Consider the following 19,181-nt stretch of genomic DNA (forward strand, 5'->3'; position numbering starts at 1 on the left):
CATAAGCTTGTAAATGCATCTGTGAGTTTTGATTATTGCTTAATATGAGGTTGATTTTTGCCGACTATGTGTAGGAGAAATTGAAGGAGAAGGAAGAAACTTCTTCAACGGAGGCCCTTACCGAAACACTTCAGGCAATGCACAAGTCCGGATGGTTGAGTCTAACTGACACTGTTGAAGGCATGATCTTCCTTTATTTCAGTTCTGGCACATGCTATCTAAATGAAGTGTTCTCGGACACTGGAATTAACGGTCTCAAGTTGCATAAGATATGAATGTATTTTCTAGTGGTTTCTATTACCTACTTGGAAATATGTTCCGAAATATTCACAAAATCACCTAATTCGGCTTACCTATGGTTTGAACAAATAGATTATATGCATGGTTAATCAAGGAATAAAAGAAGATGGTGTTTTTATTATGGTTCGTAATGAGAGAGTTCTTTCTACAGGTTTAATTATTAGTTTTCTTGCAGATATGAAGGTGGCAGTGAAAAATAAAGTTCCTCTTGTAAGATCGTTGACATTCAGATGTGTTACATTCTGTATTAAAACAGTGACAAAGCAACCATACTTAAGGTTCACAAGGAACATGTTCCCATATGTATGGAGGTTAGTTAGTACCATAATGTGTTCTCTCAACTATACATATTTATTTTTTGATTTTTTTAATCAATTACTTCTTGACACCTGATATTGATTATTTAATCAATAATATGTCTCATAATCATATTGTTTGAATTGAATAGCTCTGATGTAAATAACTTTATATCTTATTTATAGATTTTGCTTAGCTATATGTACATTGTTTCAAAAAGCATGAAATTCTTTTTGTGTTGAGCCACTATTCAAATTGTTTTATCATTGTATCATTAGAAACTTTTTGTGTTCTCTAAATTTATCTGCATGGATTATCAGTCCCTAATGATGGAACTCCTGATGTGAGGAATGCAGCATTCTCAGCTTTAGCGGCTATTTCCAAGGTAATTATTTCAAGATTTTCCATCTATATCTCATTACTTTTAAATTTCCAATTTAGCTGTTTTGACATCTATGTTATTTAGATGGTTGGTATGAGACCCTTGGAGAAGTCTCCAGAAAAATCTAGATGCTGTTTAGGGTTTGGCTTCTGATTTAGTTATATACTACTGGGTAACTGAATTATAGTTATATTTGAGGTTTTTTTATTGGAAAATATTTTAACCTTTGTCATTTTACTCTCAGGTGTGGTTCAATCTTCTCGAGGAGTTATGACCACGTGGTAAATTTTCAAACGTAACTATTTTTTTCTCATTATTGTGGAATGAGCTATTGCGAAGCACTACTATGATTTGACTATAATCTGAAATAAAGAAGAGATCATGAAATTTAGAATCACTTTCTATTATCTTCTGACATACCAATGGGATGAAATTCATTGGTATCTTAGGGCCTAACGTGTAACTTTGAAACCACATTCAATGTTCTTAAATGCTCATGATTTCTTTAGGCTGTGCAGTAGCCTTCGATATAGTTATTTATAAAATCTTTGATAATATGGAGAGCTTAGCCCTTTAATGAGATTGTGTCCGTGATTCCATATGCACTCTTCTCCTTATCCTCAAATTATTGCTGATGTAAGTTGTGCCAGATTGCAGTCTCTACGAGGTATGGTAGAATTCATGATTCATCTTTTTTTACAGGTTTCCTTTGAACTAGTAGAATGAATATGAAGAAACCACTTGGCGGATCTTTGCTGCAGCAACTTCATGTAATTCCTCATTGAAGTCTAATTTGGGATCTTTGCTGAGTGTTTCAGTTGCCCTTGAGTTGTTGAATTCTGTCACAGAAATGAATCTTTGTTGCATTATTCAGAGACTGGCAGAAGCTAGAGTTGTTGAACTCACCAATCTCTTATCAGCTTTTGGAGAAAAGACTTATGCCGGAATTGTAAGTGATGGACCTCATGGTATTCGATAATGACATTTTCTTAAAGCTCTAGATGTTATAGCAATGCGCTAATCATTTCATGCTAGTGGCATACGTGTAAAATTATTGTTGCTGAAGATAATCTCAATTAGTTAATTTACAATGTTTGGTTTGTGTACTTTTTTGCAGCCCGACAAGACGTCAGGAACGAATAAGGAACAGCTTCAAGCTATAGCTCCTGCACTGGATAAACTATGGAAACAAAAGGATGAGAAGACAAAAGAGTATTCTGATGTTCAATCTCAAATAAAGAAGATATCTGCAGGTAATTTCTCATTGAAGGCTAATTTAGGATCTTTGCTGAGTGTTTCAGTTGCCCACGAGTTGTTGCATTCTGACACAGAAATGAATCTTTTTTCCTGCAGAATATTTGGGATGTAAGTTGGTGAAAATGACGAAGAACGTGACAAAATTCTTCTCAATTGGATCAAGAGTACTTGGATGTGTACAAGAGGAAAGTTGACCTGACTGAAATCTTAGAGCCCACCTTCTTCAGACATTGGCAGATGCTAGAGTTGAACTCACCAATCTATTATCAGCTTTTGGAGAAAAGACATATGTCGGAATTGTAAGTGATGAACCTCATGGTGTTCGATAATGACATTTTCTTAAAGCTGTAAATGATATAGTAATGCGGCAATCAGTAAATTTTTTGTAGAATTATTTTTGCCGAAGAGTATCTCAGTTAGTAAAATTTACAATGTTTGGTTTATTTACTTTTTTGCAGCCTAGGAATAAACAAGGAACAGCTTGAACCTATAGCTCCTGCACTGGATAAACTATGGAAACAAAAGGATGAGAAGAGTTTTCTGATGTTCAATGTCAAATATAGAAGATAAACTACGGAGATTTCTGATGTGTCCAATCTATCCATGAAAAAGTTAGATGAGTTTAAACTCAGCTTCAAGGTCTTCAAAAGGAAAAGGTGACTACTTTTTTTCATGTTGAGTTTGTTAAATGCTTTCGGACTATCTCTCTAAAGTGTAAACATTGAACTGTTCTTGGCTTGACTTTCTTGGTTTTCTAAAGTGACTGGCTGCACAAGGTTATTGCCTTGTCACCACAGTTCCACAATCTTTGTGCTGTCCTTGGCATAGACTTCTTTACTACTATCACAGAAGTACATCCAAGCCTGAATGACGCCACTGGTGTTCAGTCAAAAAGCATCTGCAATGACACCCTACCTGGGCTGCCGAGACTGTTTTAGCACTAAAGGAAGACAAGAAGCAAAGATTGCAAAAGGTTGTTACTTTTGGATGATTTATGATTGTTACTTTTGGATGCAACTTGTATAAAATTAATTTTCTTATTATTTAACGTATGCGACTCTCATTCTCTATTTAAAAAGCAACTTGTATAAAATGAATTTTCTTATGATCGAGATCATTATATCTTGCATTTTCTATTTTTCCGATTTGAGCAGGACAAGGTGCTCGAACCAGAAGAGCTTCTCTTAAGGCTGTGGGTTCTGTACCGACTGAGGAGAGTGTATCTGATGGTATGTGTACAGTGTAGTCATTGTTTTGCATTTGAACAATGTTTCTGGCCAATGTTGTGAACTCCCCACGTAGCCTAGGATTGAGGCAATTCAATACTGTCTCTTACTTTTGCAAAATCTGTCCACCCCCTGGCCTATCCCAATCCTCAATTAGGTTCTAGGTTTTGCTTGAACCTCAATTTTATGTGCAACACTGTTTCTGGCCCAACCTTCTTAAGCTTTTAAAATTGAAACTGGCTTTGTAAATGATACTGCTATTGTACCTTCATGTTTAGAGGCTTAGATCTATGGCTGACTTTTACAAGCCTAAGATAGCTTCCCTGTCAGCACCTCAGGAGATAGATGAGTATGATGACCTTGTCTGTCCAGTTGATACATTCAAGCCTTTGGAGAAGTCTGGATTTTGGGAAGGGGTGGTAAGTGTCCTATCTTTGTCATTACCTATAACAAATATTCAAAAAATAATTTATTGTAGCCTTTTATTCATACATTTTGTGTTTTATTTTCAGAGAGCTTCAAAATGCTGTGAGAGGAAATGGCTGTTGCTGAACTAACCGAACTTGTATCCACCAAAAAAAGATTGCTCCAGCTGATTTTTCAGAACTTTGTTGAAAATTAAAGAAGGTATGCTATGGTTTCCTTGACCACAAGTCCACAACTTAATCCAATTATTTTTTTTATAATTTTATGCAGAACATATTGGTGGTGTTATTATTTTGACGAAGTAATTGGTGTTGCCTGCACAACATTTTTGAATTTTGCAGGTTATCAGGTGTAAAAACATTACTGTACGAAGAAAAAAAAAAGGAAAAAAAAAAGAAAAAAAAGGAAAATGGATGAAAAATAGGAAAAAAAAAGAAAAAAGGAAAATGATAAAGAAAGAAAAAGAAAAAAGAAAAAAAGGAAAAGATAAAGAAAAAAAATATTGTTGTTGCTGTTGAAGGTATTAAAGCACCAGGCAACCTTGCAGGGTCTGAGAGCCCATTTTTCAGCCAGTTGTCGCTTCTTATTGCCTCTACTACTGGTTAGTCCATAACTGTGTTATATTATTTTTTAAATTACACTGCCCTATAAAAATGATAATGCATGTGTTTTTGAGTAGTTATTTGAATTTTTCATTCTAGGGGATTATCGTTGATGTGTAAATTGTACAAATGTCATAGTATTTAGGTTTTGCGATTATTACCTTTACTAATTAGAGTTGGAATAGAGATGACACCCGACAGCCCTTAGAGTTAATAATATATAATCTCAGTCCAGTCACTCCCTAAGCTTGTAAATGCATCTGTGAGTTTTGATTATTGCTTAATATGATGTTGAATTTTGGTGACGATGTGTAGGAGAAATTGAAGGAGAAGGAAGAAACCTACTTCAACGGAGGCCCTTACCGAAACTCTTCAGGCAATGCACAAGCCCGGATGGTTGAGTCTAACTGACACTGTTGAAGGCATGATCTTCCTTTATTTCAGTTCTGGCACATGCTATCTAAATGAAGTGTTCTCGGACACTGGAATTAACGGTCTCAAGTTGCATAAGATATGAATGTATTTTCTAGTGGTGTTTCTATTACCTACTTGGAAATATGTTCCGAAATATTCACAAAATCACCTAATTCGGCTTACCTATGGTTTGAACCAATAGATTATATGCATGGTTAATCAAGGAATAAAAGAAGATGTGGTTTTTATTATGGTTCGTAATGAGATAGTTCTTTCTACAGGTTTAATTATTAGTTTTCTTGCAGATATGAAGGTGGCAGTGAAAAATAAAGTTCCTCTTGTAAGATCGTTGACATTCAGATGTGTTACATTCTGTATTAAAACAGTGACAAAGCAACCATACTTAAGGTTCACAAGGAACATGTTCCCATATGTATGGAGGTTAGTTAGTACCATAATGTGTTCTCTCAACTATACATATTTATTTTTTGATTTTTTTAATCAATTACTTCTTCACACCCGATATTGATTATTTAATCAATAATATGTCTCATAATCATATTGTTTGAATTGAATAGCTCTGATGTAAATAACTTTATATCTTATTTATAGATTTTGCTTAGCTATATGTACATTGTTTCAAAAAGCATGAAATTCTTTATGTGTTGAGCCACTATTCAAATTGTTTAATTTATCATTGTATCATTAGAAACTTTTTGTGTTCTCTAAATTTATCTGCATGGATTATCAGTCCCTAATGATGGAGCTCCAGATGTGAGGAATGCAGCTTTCTCAGCTTTAGCGGCTATTTCCAAGGTAATTATTTCAAGATTGTCCATCTACATCTCATTACTTTTAAATTTCCTATTTAGCTGTTTTGACATCTATGTTATTTAGATGGTTGGTATGAGACCCTTGGAGAAGTCTCCAGAAAAATCTAGATGCTGTTTAGGGTTTGGCTTCTGATTTAGTTATATACTACTGGGTAACTGAATTATAGTTATATTTGAGGTTTTTTTATTGGAAAATATTTTAACCTTTGTCATTTTACTCTCAGGTGTGGTTCAATCTTCTCGAGGAGTTATGACCACGTGGTAAATTTTCAAACGTAACTATTTTTTTCTCATTATTGTGGAATGAGCTATTGCGAAGCACTACTATGATTTGACTATAATCTGAAATAAAGAAGAGATCATGAAATTTAGAATCACTTTCTATTATCTTCTGACATACCAATGGGATGAAATTGATTGGTATCTTAGGGCCTAACGTGTAACTTTGAAACCACATTCAATGTTCTTAAATGCTCATGATTTCTTTAGGCTGTGCAGTAGCCTTCGATATAGTTATTTATAAAATCTTTGATAATATGGAGAGCTTAGCCCTTTAATGAGATTGTGTCCGTGATTCCATATGCACTCTTCTCCTTATCCTCAAATTATTGCTGATGTAAGTTGTGCCAGATTGCAGTGTCTACGAGGTATGGTGGAATTCATGATTCATCTTTTTTTACAGGTTTCCTTTGAACTAGTAGAATGAATATGAAGAAACCACTTGCGGATCTTTGCTGCAGCAACTTCATATAATTCCTCTTTGAAGTCCAATTTGGGATCTTTGCTGAGTGTTTCAGTTGCCCTTGAGTTGTTGAATTCTGTCACAGAAATGAATCTTTGTTGCATTATTCAGAGACTGGCAGATGCTAGAGTTGAACTCACGAATCTCTTATCAGCTTTTGGAGAAAAGTCTTATGCCGGAATTGTAAGTGATGGACCTCATGGTATTCAATAATGACATTTTCATTAAGGTCTAGACGTTGTAGCAATGCGGTAATCATTTCAAGCTAGTGGCATATGTGTAAAATTATTGTTGCTGAAGATAATCTCAATTAGTTAATTTACAATGTTTGGTTTGTGTACTTTTTTGTAGCCCGACAAGACGTCAGGAACGAATAAGGAACAGCTTCATGCTATAGCTCCTGCACTGCATAAACTATGGAAACAAAAGGATGAGAAGACAAAGGAGTATTCTGATGTTCAATCTCAAATAAAGAAGATATCTGCAGGTAATTTCTCATTGAAGGTTAATTTAGGATCTTTGCTGAGTGTTTCAGTTGCCCTCGAGTAGTTGCATTCTGACACAGAAATGAATCTTTTTTCCTGCAGAAAATTTGGGATGAAGTTGGTGAAAATGACGAAGAACGAGTCAAAATTCTTCTCAATTGGATCAATAGTACTTGGATGTGTACAAGAGGAAAGTTGACCTGACTGTGAAATCTAGAGCCCACCTTTTTCAGACATTGGCAGATGCTAGAGTTGAACTCACCAATCTATTATCAGCTTTTGGAGAAAAGACCTATGTCGGAATTGTAAGTGATGAACCTCATGGTGTTCGATAATGACATTTTCTTAAAGCTGTAAATGATATAGTAATATTGCAATCAGTAAATTTTTTGTAGAATTATTTTTGCTGAAGAGTATCTCAATTAGTAAAATTTACAATGTTTGGTTTATTTTGTTTATTTACTTTTTTGCAGCCTAGGAATAAACAAGGAACAGCTTGAAGCTATAGCTCCTGCACTGGATAAACTATGGAAACAAAAGGATGAGAAGAAAAGAGTTTTCTGATGTTCAATGTCAAATATAGAAGATAAACTACGGAGATTTCTGATGTGTCCAATCTATCCATGAAAAAGTTAGATGAGTTTAAACTCAGCTTCAAGGTCTTCAAAAGGAAAAGGTGACTACTTTTTTTCATGCTGAGTTTGTTAAATGCTTTCGGACTATCTCTCTAAAGTGTAAACATTGAACTGTTCTTGGCTTGACTTTCATGGTTTTCTAAAGTGACAGGCTGCACAAGGTTATTGACTTGTCACCACAGTTCACAGTCTTTGTGCTGTCCTTGGCATAGACTTCTTTACTACTATCACAGAAGTACATCCAAGCCTGAATGACGCCACTGGTGTTCAGTCAAAAGGCATCTGCAATGACACCCTAGCTGGGCTGGCGAGACTGTTTTAGCACTAAAGGAAGACAAGAAGCAAAGATTGCAAAAGGTTGTTACTTTTGGATGATTTATGATTATTACTTTTGGATGCAACTTGTATAAAATGAATTTTCTTATTATTTAACGTATGCAACTCTCATTCTCTATTTAAAAAGCAACTTGTATAAAATGAATTTTCTTATGATCGAGATCATTATATCTTGCATTTTCTATTTTTCCGGTCTGAACAGGACATGGTGCTCGAACCAGAAGAGCTTCTCCTAAGGCTGTGGGTTCTGTACCGACTGAGGAGAGTGTATCTGATGGTATGTGTACAGTGTAGTCATTGTTTTGCATTTGAACAATGTTTCTGGCCAATGTTGTGAACTTCCCACGTAGCCTAGGATTGAGGCAATTCAATGCTGTCTCTTACTTTTGCAAAATCTGTCCACCCTCTGGCCTATCCCAATCCTCGATTAGGTTCTAGGTTTTGCTTGAACCTCAATTTTATGTGCAACACTGTTTCTGGCCCAACCTTCTTAAGCTTTAAAAATTGAAGCTGGCTATGTAAATGATACTGCTATTGTACCTTCATGTTTAGAGGCTTAGATCTATGGCTGACTTTTACGTGCCTAAGATAGCTTCCCTGTCAGCACCTCAGGAGATAGATGAGTATGATGACCTTGTCTGTCCAGTTGATACATTCAAGCCTTTGGAGAAGTCTGGATTTTTGGGAAGGGGTGGTAAGTGTCCTATCTTTGTCATTACCTATAACAAATATTCAAAAAATAATTTATTGTAGCCTTTTATTCATACATTTTGTGTTTTATTTTCAGAGAGCTTCAAAATGCTGTGAGAGGAAATGGCTGTTGCTGAACTAACTGAACTTGTATCCACCAAAAAAAGATTGCTCCAGCTGATTTTTCAGAACTTTGTTGAAAATTAAAGAAGGTATGCTATGGTTTCCTTGACCACAAGTCCACAACTTAATCCAATTATTTTTTTTATAATTTTATGCAGAACATATTGGTGGTGTTATTATTTTGACGAAGTAATTGGTGTTGCCTGCACAACATTTTTGAATTTTGCAGGTTATCAGGTGTAAACATTACTGTACGAAGAAAAAAAAAGGAAAAAAAAAGAAAAAAAGGAAAATGGATGAAAAAAAGGAAAAAAAAAGAAAAAAGGAAAAGATAAAGAAAAAAAAGAAAAAAAGAAAAAAAAGGAAAAAAAAAGAAAAAAAATATTGTTGTTGCAGTTGAAGGTATTAAAGCACCAGGCAACCTTGCAGGGTCTGAGAGCCCATTTTTCAGCCAGTTGTCGCTTCTTATTGCCTCTACTACTGGTTAGTCCATAACTGTGTTATATTATTTTTTAAATTACACTGCCCTATAAAAATGATAATGCATGTGTTTTTGAGTAGTTATTTGAATTTTTCATTCTAGGGGATTATCGTTGATGTGTAAATTGTACAAATGTCATATTTAGGTTTTGCAATTATTTCCTTTTCTAATTAGAGTTGGAATAGAGATAACACCCGGCAGCCCTTAGAGTTAATAATATATAATCTCAGTCCAGTCACTCCCTAAGCTTGTAAATGCATCCGTGAGTTTTGATTATTGCTTAATATGATGTTGAATTTTGGTGACGATGTGTAGGAGAAATTGAAGGAGAAGGAAGAAACCTACTTCAACGGAGGCCCTTACCGAAACTCTTCAGGCAATGCACATGCCCGGATGGTTGAGTCTAACTGACACTGTTGAAGGCATGATCTTCCTTTATTTCAGTTCTGGCACATGCTATCTAAATGAAGTGTTCTCGGACACTGGAATTAACGGTCTCAAGTTGCATAAGATATGAATGTATTTTCTAGTGGTTTCAATTACCTACTTGGAAATATGTTCCGAAATATTCACAAAATCACCTAATTCGGCTTACCTATGGTTTGAACCAATAGATTATATGCATGGTTAATCAAGGAATAAAAGAAGATGTGGTTTTTATTATGGTTCGTAATGAGAGAGTTCTTTCTACAGGTTTAATTATTAGTTTTCTTGCAGATATGAAGGTGGCAGTGAAAAATAAAGTTCCTCTTGTAAGATCGTTGACATTCAGATGTGTTACATTCTGTATTAAAACAGTGACAAAGCAACCATACTTAAGGTTCACAAGGAACATGTTCCCATATGTATGGAGGTTAGTTAGTACCATAATGTGTTCTCTCAACTATACATATTTATTTTTTGATTTTTTTAATCAATTACTTCTTCACACCTGATATTGATTATTAAATCAATAATATGTCTCATAATCATATTGTTTGAATTGAATAGCTCTGATGTAAATAACTTTATGTCTTATTTATAGATTTTGCTTAGCTATATGTACATTGTTTCAAAAAGCATGAAATTCTTTTTGTGTTGAGCCACTATTCAAATTGTTTAATTTATCATTGTATCATTAGAAACTTTTTGTGTTCTCTAAATTTATCTGCATGGATTATCAGTCCCTAATGATGGAACTCCTGATGTGTGAGGAATGCAGCTTTCTCAGCTTTAGCGGCTATTTCCAAGGTAATTATTTCAAGATTGTCCATCTACATCTCATTACTTTTAAATTTCCTATTTAGCTGTTTTGACATCTATGTTATTTAGATGGTTGGTATGAGACCCTTGGAGAAGTCTCCAGAAAAATCTAGATGCTGTTTAGGGTTTGGCTTCTGATTTAGTTATATACTACTGGGTAACTGAATTATAGTTATATTTGAGGTTTTTTTATTGGAAAATATTTTAACCTTTGTCATTTTACTCTCAGGTGTGGTTCAATCTTCTCGAGGAGTTATGACCACGTGGTAAATTTTCAAACGTAACTATTTTTTTCTCATTATTGTGGAATGAGCTATTGCGAAGCACTACTATGATTTGACTATAATCTGAAATAAAGAAGAGATCATGAAATTTAGAATCACTTTCTATTATCTTCTGACATACCAACGGGATGAAATTGATTGGTATCTTAGGGCCTAACGTGTAACTTTGAAACCACATTCAATGTTCTTAAATGCTCATGATTTCTTTAGGCTGTGCAGTAGCCTTCGATATAGTTATTTATAAAATCTTTGATAATATGGAGAGCTTAGCCCTTTAATGAGATTGTGTCCGTGATTCCATATGCACTCTTCTCCTTATCCTCAAATTATTGCTGATGTAAGTTGTGCCAGATTGCAGTGTCTACGAGGTATGGTGGAATTCATGATTCATCTTTTTTTACAGGTTTCCTTTGAACTAGTAGAATGAATATGAAGAAACCACTTGCGGATCTTTGCTGCAGCAACTTCATGTAATTCCTCTTTGAAGTCCAATTTGGGATCTTTGCTGAGTGTTTCAGTTGCCCTTGAGTTGTTGAATTCTGTCACAGAAATGAATCTTTGTTGCATTATTCAGAGACTGGCAGATGCTAGAGTTGAACTCACGAATGTCTTATCAGCTTTTGGAGAAAAGTCTTATGCCGGAATTGTAAGTGATGGACCTCATGGTATTCACTAATGACGTTTTCATAAAGCTCTAGATGTTGTAGCAATGCGGTAATCATTTCAAGCTAGTGGCATATGTGTAAAATTATTGTTGCTGAAGATAATCTCAATTAGTTAATTTACAATGTTTGGTTTGTGTACTTTTTTGTAGCCCGACAAGACGTCAGGAACGAATAAGGAACAGCTTCATGCTGTAGCTCCTGCACTGGATAAACTATGGAAACAAAAGGATGAGAAGACAAAAGAATATTCTGATGTTCAATCTCAAATACAGAAGATATCTGCAGGTAATTTCTCGTTGAAGGTTAATTTAGGATCTTTGCTGAGTGTTTCAGTTGCCCTCGAGTAGTTGCATTCTGACACAGAAATGAATCTTTTTTCCTGCAGAAAATTTGGGATGAAGTTGGTGAAAATGACGAAGAACGAGACAAAATTCTTCTCAATTGGATTAATAGTACTTGGATGTGTACAAGAGGAAAGTTTACCTGACTGTGAAATCTAGAGCCCACCTTTTTCAGACATTGGCAGATGCTAGAGTTGAACTCACCAATCTATTATCAGCTTTTGGAGAAAAGACTTATGTCGGAATTGTAAGTGATGAACCTCATGGTGTTCGATAATGACATTTTCTTAAAGCTGTAAATGATATAGTAATGTTGCAATCAGTAAATTTTTTGTAGAATTATTTTTGCTGAAGAGTATCTTAGTTAGTAAAATTTACAATGTTTGGTTTATTTACTTTTTTGCAGCCTAGGAATAAACAAGGAACAGCTTGAAGCTATAGCTCCTGCACTGGATAAACTATGGAAACAAAAGGATGAGAAGATAAAGAGTTTTCTGGTGTTCAATGTCAAATATAGAAGATAAACTACGGAGATTTCAAAAAGCATATGCAATGACACCCTAGCTGGGCTGGCTAGACTGTTTTAGCACTAAAGGAAGACAAGGAGCAAAGATTGCAAAAGGTTGTTACTTTTGGATGATTTATGATTGTTACTTTTGGATGCAACTTGTATAAAATGAATTTTCTTATTATTTATTTAACGTATGCAACTCTCATTCTCTATTTAAAAAGCAACTTGTATAAAATGAATTTTCTTATGATCGAGATCATTATATCTTGCATTTTCTATTTTTCCGGTCTGAGCAGGACAAGGTGCTCGAACCAGAAGAGCTTCTCCTAAGGTTGTGGGTTCTGTACCGACTGAGGAGAGTGTATCTGATGGTATGTGTACAGTGTTGTCATTGTTTTGCATTTGAACAATGTTTCTGGCCAATGTTGTGAACTCCCCACGTAGCCTAGGATTGAGGCAATTCAATGCTGTCTCTTACTTTTGCAAAATCTATCCACCCCCTGGCCTATCCCAATCCTCAATTAGGTTCTAGGTTTTGCTTGAACTGCAATTTTATGTGCAACACTGTTTTGGCTCAACCATCTTAAGCTTTAAAAATTGAAGCTGACTTTGTAAATGATACTGCTATTATACCTTCTTGTTTAGAGGCTTAGATTTATAGCTGTCTTTTACGACTCTAAGATATCGTCCCTGACATCAGGAGATAGATGAGTATGATGACCTTGTTTGTGCAGTTGATACATTCAATCCTTTGGAGAAGTCTGAATTTTGGGAAGGGTGGTACGTGGCCTATCTTTTGTAGGAATATATGTAGGTTTTTAAAGAGATTGAATACTTGGATAATTTAGAATCGTGTGAAAAACACTTTCAGATCAAGTATTTTGTGGATACAAAATCTATGATCGGATAAGACTAAATTCATCTATATCTTTTAGTTTAGAATTTCTGTTTATATTTATACACAACACTACAGAATTAACTGCCACGACAGTTAATTTAACCGCCAAAATGGGTAACTGTTTTGTGCAGTTTTGGCGCTAATGACAAACTGTTATTAACTGCCAAACAGTTAACGTCATTTAAATGTATAACAGAATTATGAAATACTGAGTTTCATAATAACCTTAATACATTTAATACCAGCAAATCATATCATTAATATATTATAAAGTATTTAGTAATACTTTCATATAATACACTAAAATTCCAACATTCCTCCCCCATTTTAGTGTTACCATAAAACAAAACAGAAAATAAAATTGTGCATAAATGAAAATATCCTAAGGATTGAATTTTCATCTTAGCATGTTAATATACAAATATTCGAATATAAGAGTGTTCTGAGAATTGAACTCTTATTATTACATTGAATATCAGATTTAACATACACACAATTTTCAAACTAAAATCTAAACATGACACTTATTTAAAACAAGTCTAGTGTCCTTATCCTTCAATGAACATGTATAAAGCTAAGTCCAAAGCTTTACTGGAACAACTTGGATTCCATGTTCATATAGGTAATCTTTTCATCTTGTTCTGCCAAAACACTTGTCAAAAGATTATTAAGAAGTGAAACTTCAACCTTAGTTATGCTGACAGTTGTAAACACATACCTTGAGTGATTAAACATGTGTCAAATCCTACTGTTTGGCTTTCCACATTGAATTTCACATTTAACATTTAGTTAAAAGGAAATTGGGTATCCAAACATTAGAATTATATGAACTTTAAACCCACCCTTTTAGCAGACTTGTGCACTAAGTCTCTTGCTAAACCCTTGGTTAGATGATCTGCCAGATTTTGTTGAGTCCCAACAAATTCTACTGATATCACACCATTCGTGATCAATTCCCTAACCATGCTATGTCTAACACCTAAATGTCTAGACTTGCCATTGTAAACTTGACTATATACCTTAGCCAATGTAGCAGCACTATCACACCTCATGGATATAGGTGAGATAGGTTTTGGCCACAGAGGAATTTCATAGATTAAATTCCTTAACCACTCAGCCTCTTTGCCTGCTGCTGCTAATGCAACAAATTCAGACTCCATGGTTGAATTTGTTATGCATGTTTGCTTCTTTGATGCCCAAGAGATTGCTCCTCCTCCAAGTAGAAATATCCATCCACTTGTTGAGGAATGATCTTCTAAGTTAGTAATCCAACTAGCATCCGAATATCCTTCTAAAACAGACGGAAATTCATTGTAAGCCAAGCAATAATTCTGTGTTCCTTTCAAATACTTAAACACCCTCCTTATGGCCTGCCAGTGATGAATGCTAGGATTATGAGTATACCTACTCAATTTTCCCACTGCAAATGCAATATCAGGCCTTGTACTAATCATTGCATACATCAGACAGCCAATGGCCTTTGAGTATTCCAATTGCGAAATTGCATTGCCTTTGTTTGGCAATAATTTGATATTGGGATCAATAGGAGTACTAACGGGTGCACAGTCACCATGATTGAATTTCTTCAACACCTTCTCAATATAGTGAGATTGAGAGATAGAAATCTCCTTAGAGGAATTTCTTTTGATCCTAATTCCCAAAATGACCTCTGCCTCTCCTAAGTCTTTCATAGAAAACTTAGAAGATAGAAAATCTTTGGTTTGATCAATCTGATCTTGACTGGTTCCAAAGATGAGCATGTCGTCAACATAAAGACAAATGATGACCCCATTTCCTGATTTGTCAAATCTGGAATAAACACATTTATCTGCTTGATTCAGTGTGAATCCATTTGATAAAACAGTGTCATCAAACTTTTGATGCCATTGCTTAGGTGCTTGTTTCAATCCATACAAGGATTTTACCAATTTGCACACTTTGTATTCATTACCAGGAAGTATAAATCCTTCAGGCTGTTTCATGTAGACTTCTTCATTCAAGTCTCCATTTAAAAATGCTGTCTTTACATCCATTTGATGGATTAAAAGTTTATGAATAGCAGCCATAGCTACTAGCAGCCTTATGGTTGAAATCCTAGCCACAGGTGCATAGGTGTCAAAATAATCTATGCCCTCCTTTTGTCTAAAACCTTGAATCACAAGCCTTGCCTTGAATTTATCAATTGACCCATCAGTTTTCATTTTTTTCTTGAAAATCCATTTACATCCCAGAGGTTTACAACCAAGGGGTAAATCAGTCAATTCCCATGTGTTATTTTGCAGAATGGAATCCATTTCATCATCAATGGCTTCCTTCCAAAATGACACATCTCTAGAATTCATAGCTTCATTGAATGTCTTAGGATCTTCTTCTATGTTGAAACAATAGAAGTACTGAGATTGAATCTCATCTCTCGATCCTTCAATCAAATGGAGCTGAAAATTTCCATCCATGCCCACAGGTTTCCTTGGTCTTACACTTCTTCTTACCCAATGCTGAGTAGAAGGTTCATCAGAATCTTGTTGATCATTCAACATTCTGTTTTCTTGAATTGGGTTTAAATCCTTAGGTCTTGAAATAGAAGTGAATCTATTTTCATCAAATATAGCATCTCTGGATTCCATAACAGAATTCACAGAAACAGCTTTGTTTGGTTCTAGGACAAAGAACCTATAAGCTTTAGAATGTTGTGCATATCCAATGAAAATGCAGTCAATTCCTTTTTCACCTAAGGTTTTTCTTTTAGGATCATTTAACCTGACCACAGCCCTGCAGCCCCAAACCTTAAAGTAACTCAGGTTTGGAGGTTTTCCAAACCATAATTCATAGGGAGTTGCCTTACTTTTGTTGTTTGGTACCCTATTTAAAATGTAACAGGCTGTTAACATAGCTTCTCCCCAAAATCCTTCATTTAAACCAGAATAAGAAAGCATAGAGTTTACCATTTCCTTTAGCACTCTATTTTTCCTTTCTGAAATTCCATTTTGTTGTGGGGTATATGGGGCTGTTACTTGATGTATTATTCCAACTGATTGAAAGTATTCAGGGTCATAATACTCACCTCCCCTATCTGATCTAAACACTTTAATCATCTCACCCTTTTGGAGTTCAACCTCTGTTTTGTATATCTTAAATTTGTCCAAAGCCTCATCTTTGGTGTTTAGAAGATATACATAACAATACCTAGTTGAATCATCTATGAAAGTAATGACATACCTTTTATTTCCCATAGATGGGGTTGAGTGAAAGTCACATAAATCACTGTGGATTAATTGCAAAGGTTTAGATTCCCTAACAACATCCTTAAATGGGAGCCTGGTTATTTTGGTTAACATGCATGTTTTACATCTGTCATTGTTGACAGTAAATGCAGGAATAAGACTGTTTTTGGACATTTCTACAATTCTTTTATAGTGCACATGTCCTAGTCTTTCATGCCAAAGCTTAGAGTTTGGAGAATTACTAGAAGTGACGACAAAGGCATTTTTGTCTTTAAATGGTAAATTAAGATTCAGCCTAAACATTCCATCACATAAATATCCAAAGCCAACAAATACACCATGCTTAGATAATACATATTTATTAGATTCAATAACTTGTTTATATCCAAGGTTATTTAGAACCGGACTAGACAACAAGTTTTTCCTAACATTAGGTACATACAATACATTTCTTAACAGTAAACAGTTTCCAGAAGTAAATACTATCTTAATATTTCCTATTCCTTCAATTGATTCAGAAGTCCTGTTGCCCATTCTAACTTCAGACCCATCCACATTAGTTTGCAATGATGTGAACCACCTTCTATCCTTGCAAACATGACTTGTGGCCCCTGAATCAACCCACCAATTGTTCTCATCATCCTGCAAATAAGTTGCAGTTGATGTTTCAGAAATTTGGTTTAAATTAGGAATATTAAGATAAGGTAAAACCATACCCTTTTGTGCATCCGGATCTTGTGATCCAGAGTTGTCAGGTTTGGTTCTACTAGAACTTGCACCATTCTTCTTGTTCTTTTTACCACTTCTGCAGTCCTTCTTAAAGTGACCCTCCTTTCCACATTTCCAACAAGTAAATTTGGATTTCTTGTTTGTGTAATTGTCACCAAAGTTGCCCTTTCTTTTGCCTTTGGACTTGTTACCAGTATCCATCATGTTAACAGATGGATTAACAGCCACACCCTTATCTTTGGGTTTTCCTTTCTCTTGATTCCTTAAGGATTCTTCAATTCTGAGATGGCTGCCCAATTGGACCAAGGAAAGTTCTTCCTTTTGATGTTTAAGGGTGTGTTTAAAGTCCCTCCAAGATGGGGGCAGTTTGTCAATCACACTGGAAACAGAAATGGATTCATCCATTTTCATGTGGTGTTGTTCAAACTGTCCCAGAATCCGGAGTAGTTCATTGTATTGTTCCATAACTGGCCTTGAGTCTATCATTTTGTAGTTATTGAAATCACTTACAAGGAATTTCCGGCTTGAAGCATCTTCAGCCATGTATTTGGCTTCCAAAGAATCCCAAAGTTCCTTGGCAGATTCTGCATTTTGATAGATGTCGAACAGGGAATCATTCATACCAGTCAAGATGTGCCCTAAGCATGTGTAGTCATCAGTTTCCCACTTCTTTCTCCTTCTGGTCTGTTCCAGGGTTTCTTCTTCTCCTTCATTAGACACAGGCATCGGGGTACTCAGAACATACACCACCTTCATTGATGTCAGAAAGAAGTGCATCTTTTTCTGCCATCTTCTGAAATCTACCCCTTCAAACTTGTCGAGTCTTGTGATTCTGGATGCCATGTCTCTCACAGTTTCTCCTCCAGTCATCTTGTACAATTTACTTGATCTTTGTAGGAATATATGTAGGTTTTTAAAGAGATTGAATACTTGGATAATTTAGAATCGTGTGAAAAACACTTTCAGATCAAGTATTTTGTGGATACAAAATCTATGATCGGATAAGACTAAATTCATCTATATCTTTTAGTTTAGAATTTCTGTTTATATTTATACACAACACTACAGAATTAACTGCCACGACAGTTAATTTAACCGCCAAAATGGGTAACTGTTTTGTGCAGTTTTGGCGCTAATGACAAACTGTTATTAACTGCCAAACAGTTAACGTCATTTAAATGTATAACAGAATTATGAAATACTGAGTTTCATAATAACCTTAATACATTTAATACCAGCAAATCATATCATTAATATATTATAAAGTATTTAGTAATACTTTCATATAATACACTAAAATTCCAACATCTTTATCGTTTACCAATAACAAATATTCAAAAAATAATCTAATTTAGCCTTTTATTCGTACTTTTTGTGTTTTATTTCCAAAAAGCTTTAAAACGGTGTGATAGGAAATGGCTGGTGCTGAATTAACCGAACTTGCATCCACCAAAAAGATTGCTCCAGCTGATTTTTCAGAACTTTGTTGAACATTAAAGAAGGTATGCTATGGTTTCCTTGACCACAAGTCCACAACTTAATCCAGTTTTTTTTTTAATTTTATGCTGAACATATTGTTGGTGTTATTATCGTGACCAAGTAATTGATGTTGCCTGCACAACACTTTTGAATTTTGCAGGTTGTCACAGGTGTAAACATTACTGTATGAAAAAAAAATGAAAAAAGGAAAGAAAAGAAAAAAAGGAAGAGATAAAGAAAAAAAAGAAAAAAGAAAAAAAAATTTGTTGTTGCAGTTGAAGGTGTTAAAGCACCAGGCGACCTTGCAGGGGTCTGAGAACCCATTTTTCGGCCGGTTGTCGCTTCTTATTGCCTCTACTACTGGTTAGTCCATAACTGTGTTATATTTTTTTAAAATTACACTGCCCTATAAAAATGATAATACATGTGTTTTTGAGTAGTTATTTGAATTTTTCATTCTAGGGGATTATCGTTGATGTGTAAATTGTACAAATGTCATATTTAGGTTTTGCAATTATTTCCTTTTCTAATTAGAGTTGGAATAGAGATAACACCCGGCAGCCTTTAGAGTTAATAATATAT

The 19,181-nt window shown here is 34.9% G+C and overlaps 2 protein-coding genes and 1 pseudogene across 2 annotated transcripts; all 3 read left to right on the forward strand.

Annotated features, from left to right (window-relative positions):
• The window catches only part of LOC121755593, a 37,401-nt pseudogene that overhangs the window by 2,956 nt on the left and 15,264 nt on the right, over positions 1-19,181 (forward strand).
• On the forward strand, positions 470-2,565 carry LOC121754507 (65-kDa microtubule-associated protein 2-like). The gene is made up of 8 exons (XM_042149853.1): positions 470-611; positions 918-982; positions 1,224-1,260; positions 1,682-1,749; positions 1,854-1,928; positions 2,097-2,232; positions 2,333-2,400; positions 2,464-2,565. The coding sequence occupies exons 4-8, from the start codon at positions 1,702-1,704 to the stop codon at positions 2,563-2,565; spliced, it is 429 nt and encodes a 142-aa protein (XP_042005787.1). The 5' UTR covers positions 470-611; positions 918-982; positions 1,224-1,260; positions 1,682-1,701.
• LOC121755596 (protein MOR1-like) lies at positions 3,021-4,309 on the forward strand. Its single transcript, XM_042150915.1, has 5 exons — positions 3,021-3,209; positions 3,391-3,465; positions 3,793-3,881; positions 3,975-4,089; positions 4,230-4,309. Exons 1-4 carry the CDS (start codon positions 3,104-3,106, stop codon positions 4,017-4,019), a joined length of 315 nt encoding a protein of 104 aa, XP_042006849.1. The 5' UTR covers positions 3,021-3,103; the 3' UTR covers positions 4,020-4,089; positions 4,230-4,309.

This window comes from Salvia splendens, chromosome 11, assembly GCF_004379255.2.
Source record: "Salvia splendens isolate huo1 chromosome 11, SspV2, whole genome shotgun sequence".
NCBI lineage: Eukaryota > Viridiplantae > Streptophyta > Magnoliopsida > Lamiales > Lamiaceae > Salvia > Salvia splendens.

Excerpts from the sequence above, each read along its gene's own strand:
- LOC121754507 (XM_042149853.1), top strand. The coding sequence starts at position 1,702 with ATGAATATGAAGAAACCACTTGGCGGATCTTTGCTGCAGCAACTTCAT. Across the intron at positions 1,750-1,853 it reads CTTTGCTGCAGCAACTTCAT|AGACTGGCAGAAGCTAGAGT; the intron begins GTAATTCCTCAT and ends TGCATTATTCAG. Across the intron at positions 2,401-2,463 it reads TCTTCTCAATTGGATCAAGA|ACATTGGCAGATGCTAGAGT; the intron begins GTACTTGGATGT and ends CACCTTCTTCAG.
- LOC121755596 (XM_042150915.1), top strand. The coding sequence starts at position 3,104 with ATGACGCCACTGGTGTTCAGTCAAAAAGCATCTGCAATGACACCCTAC. Across the intron at positions 3,466-3,792 it reads TGAGGAGAGTGTATCTGATG|CACCTCAGGAGATAGATGAG; the intron begins GTATGTGTACAG and ends CTTCCCTGTCAG. Across the intron at positions 3,882-3,974 it reads CTGGATTTTGGGAAGGGGTG|AGAGCTTCAAAATGCTGTGA; the intron begins GTAAGTGTCCTA and ends TTTTATTTTCAG.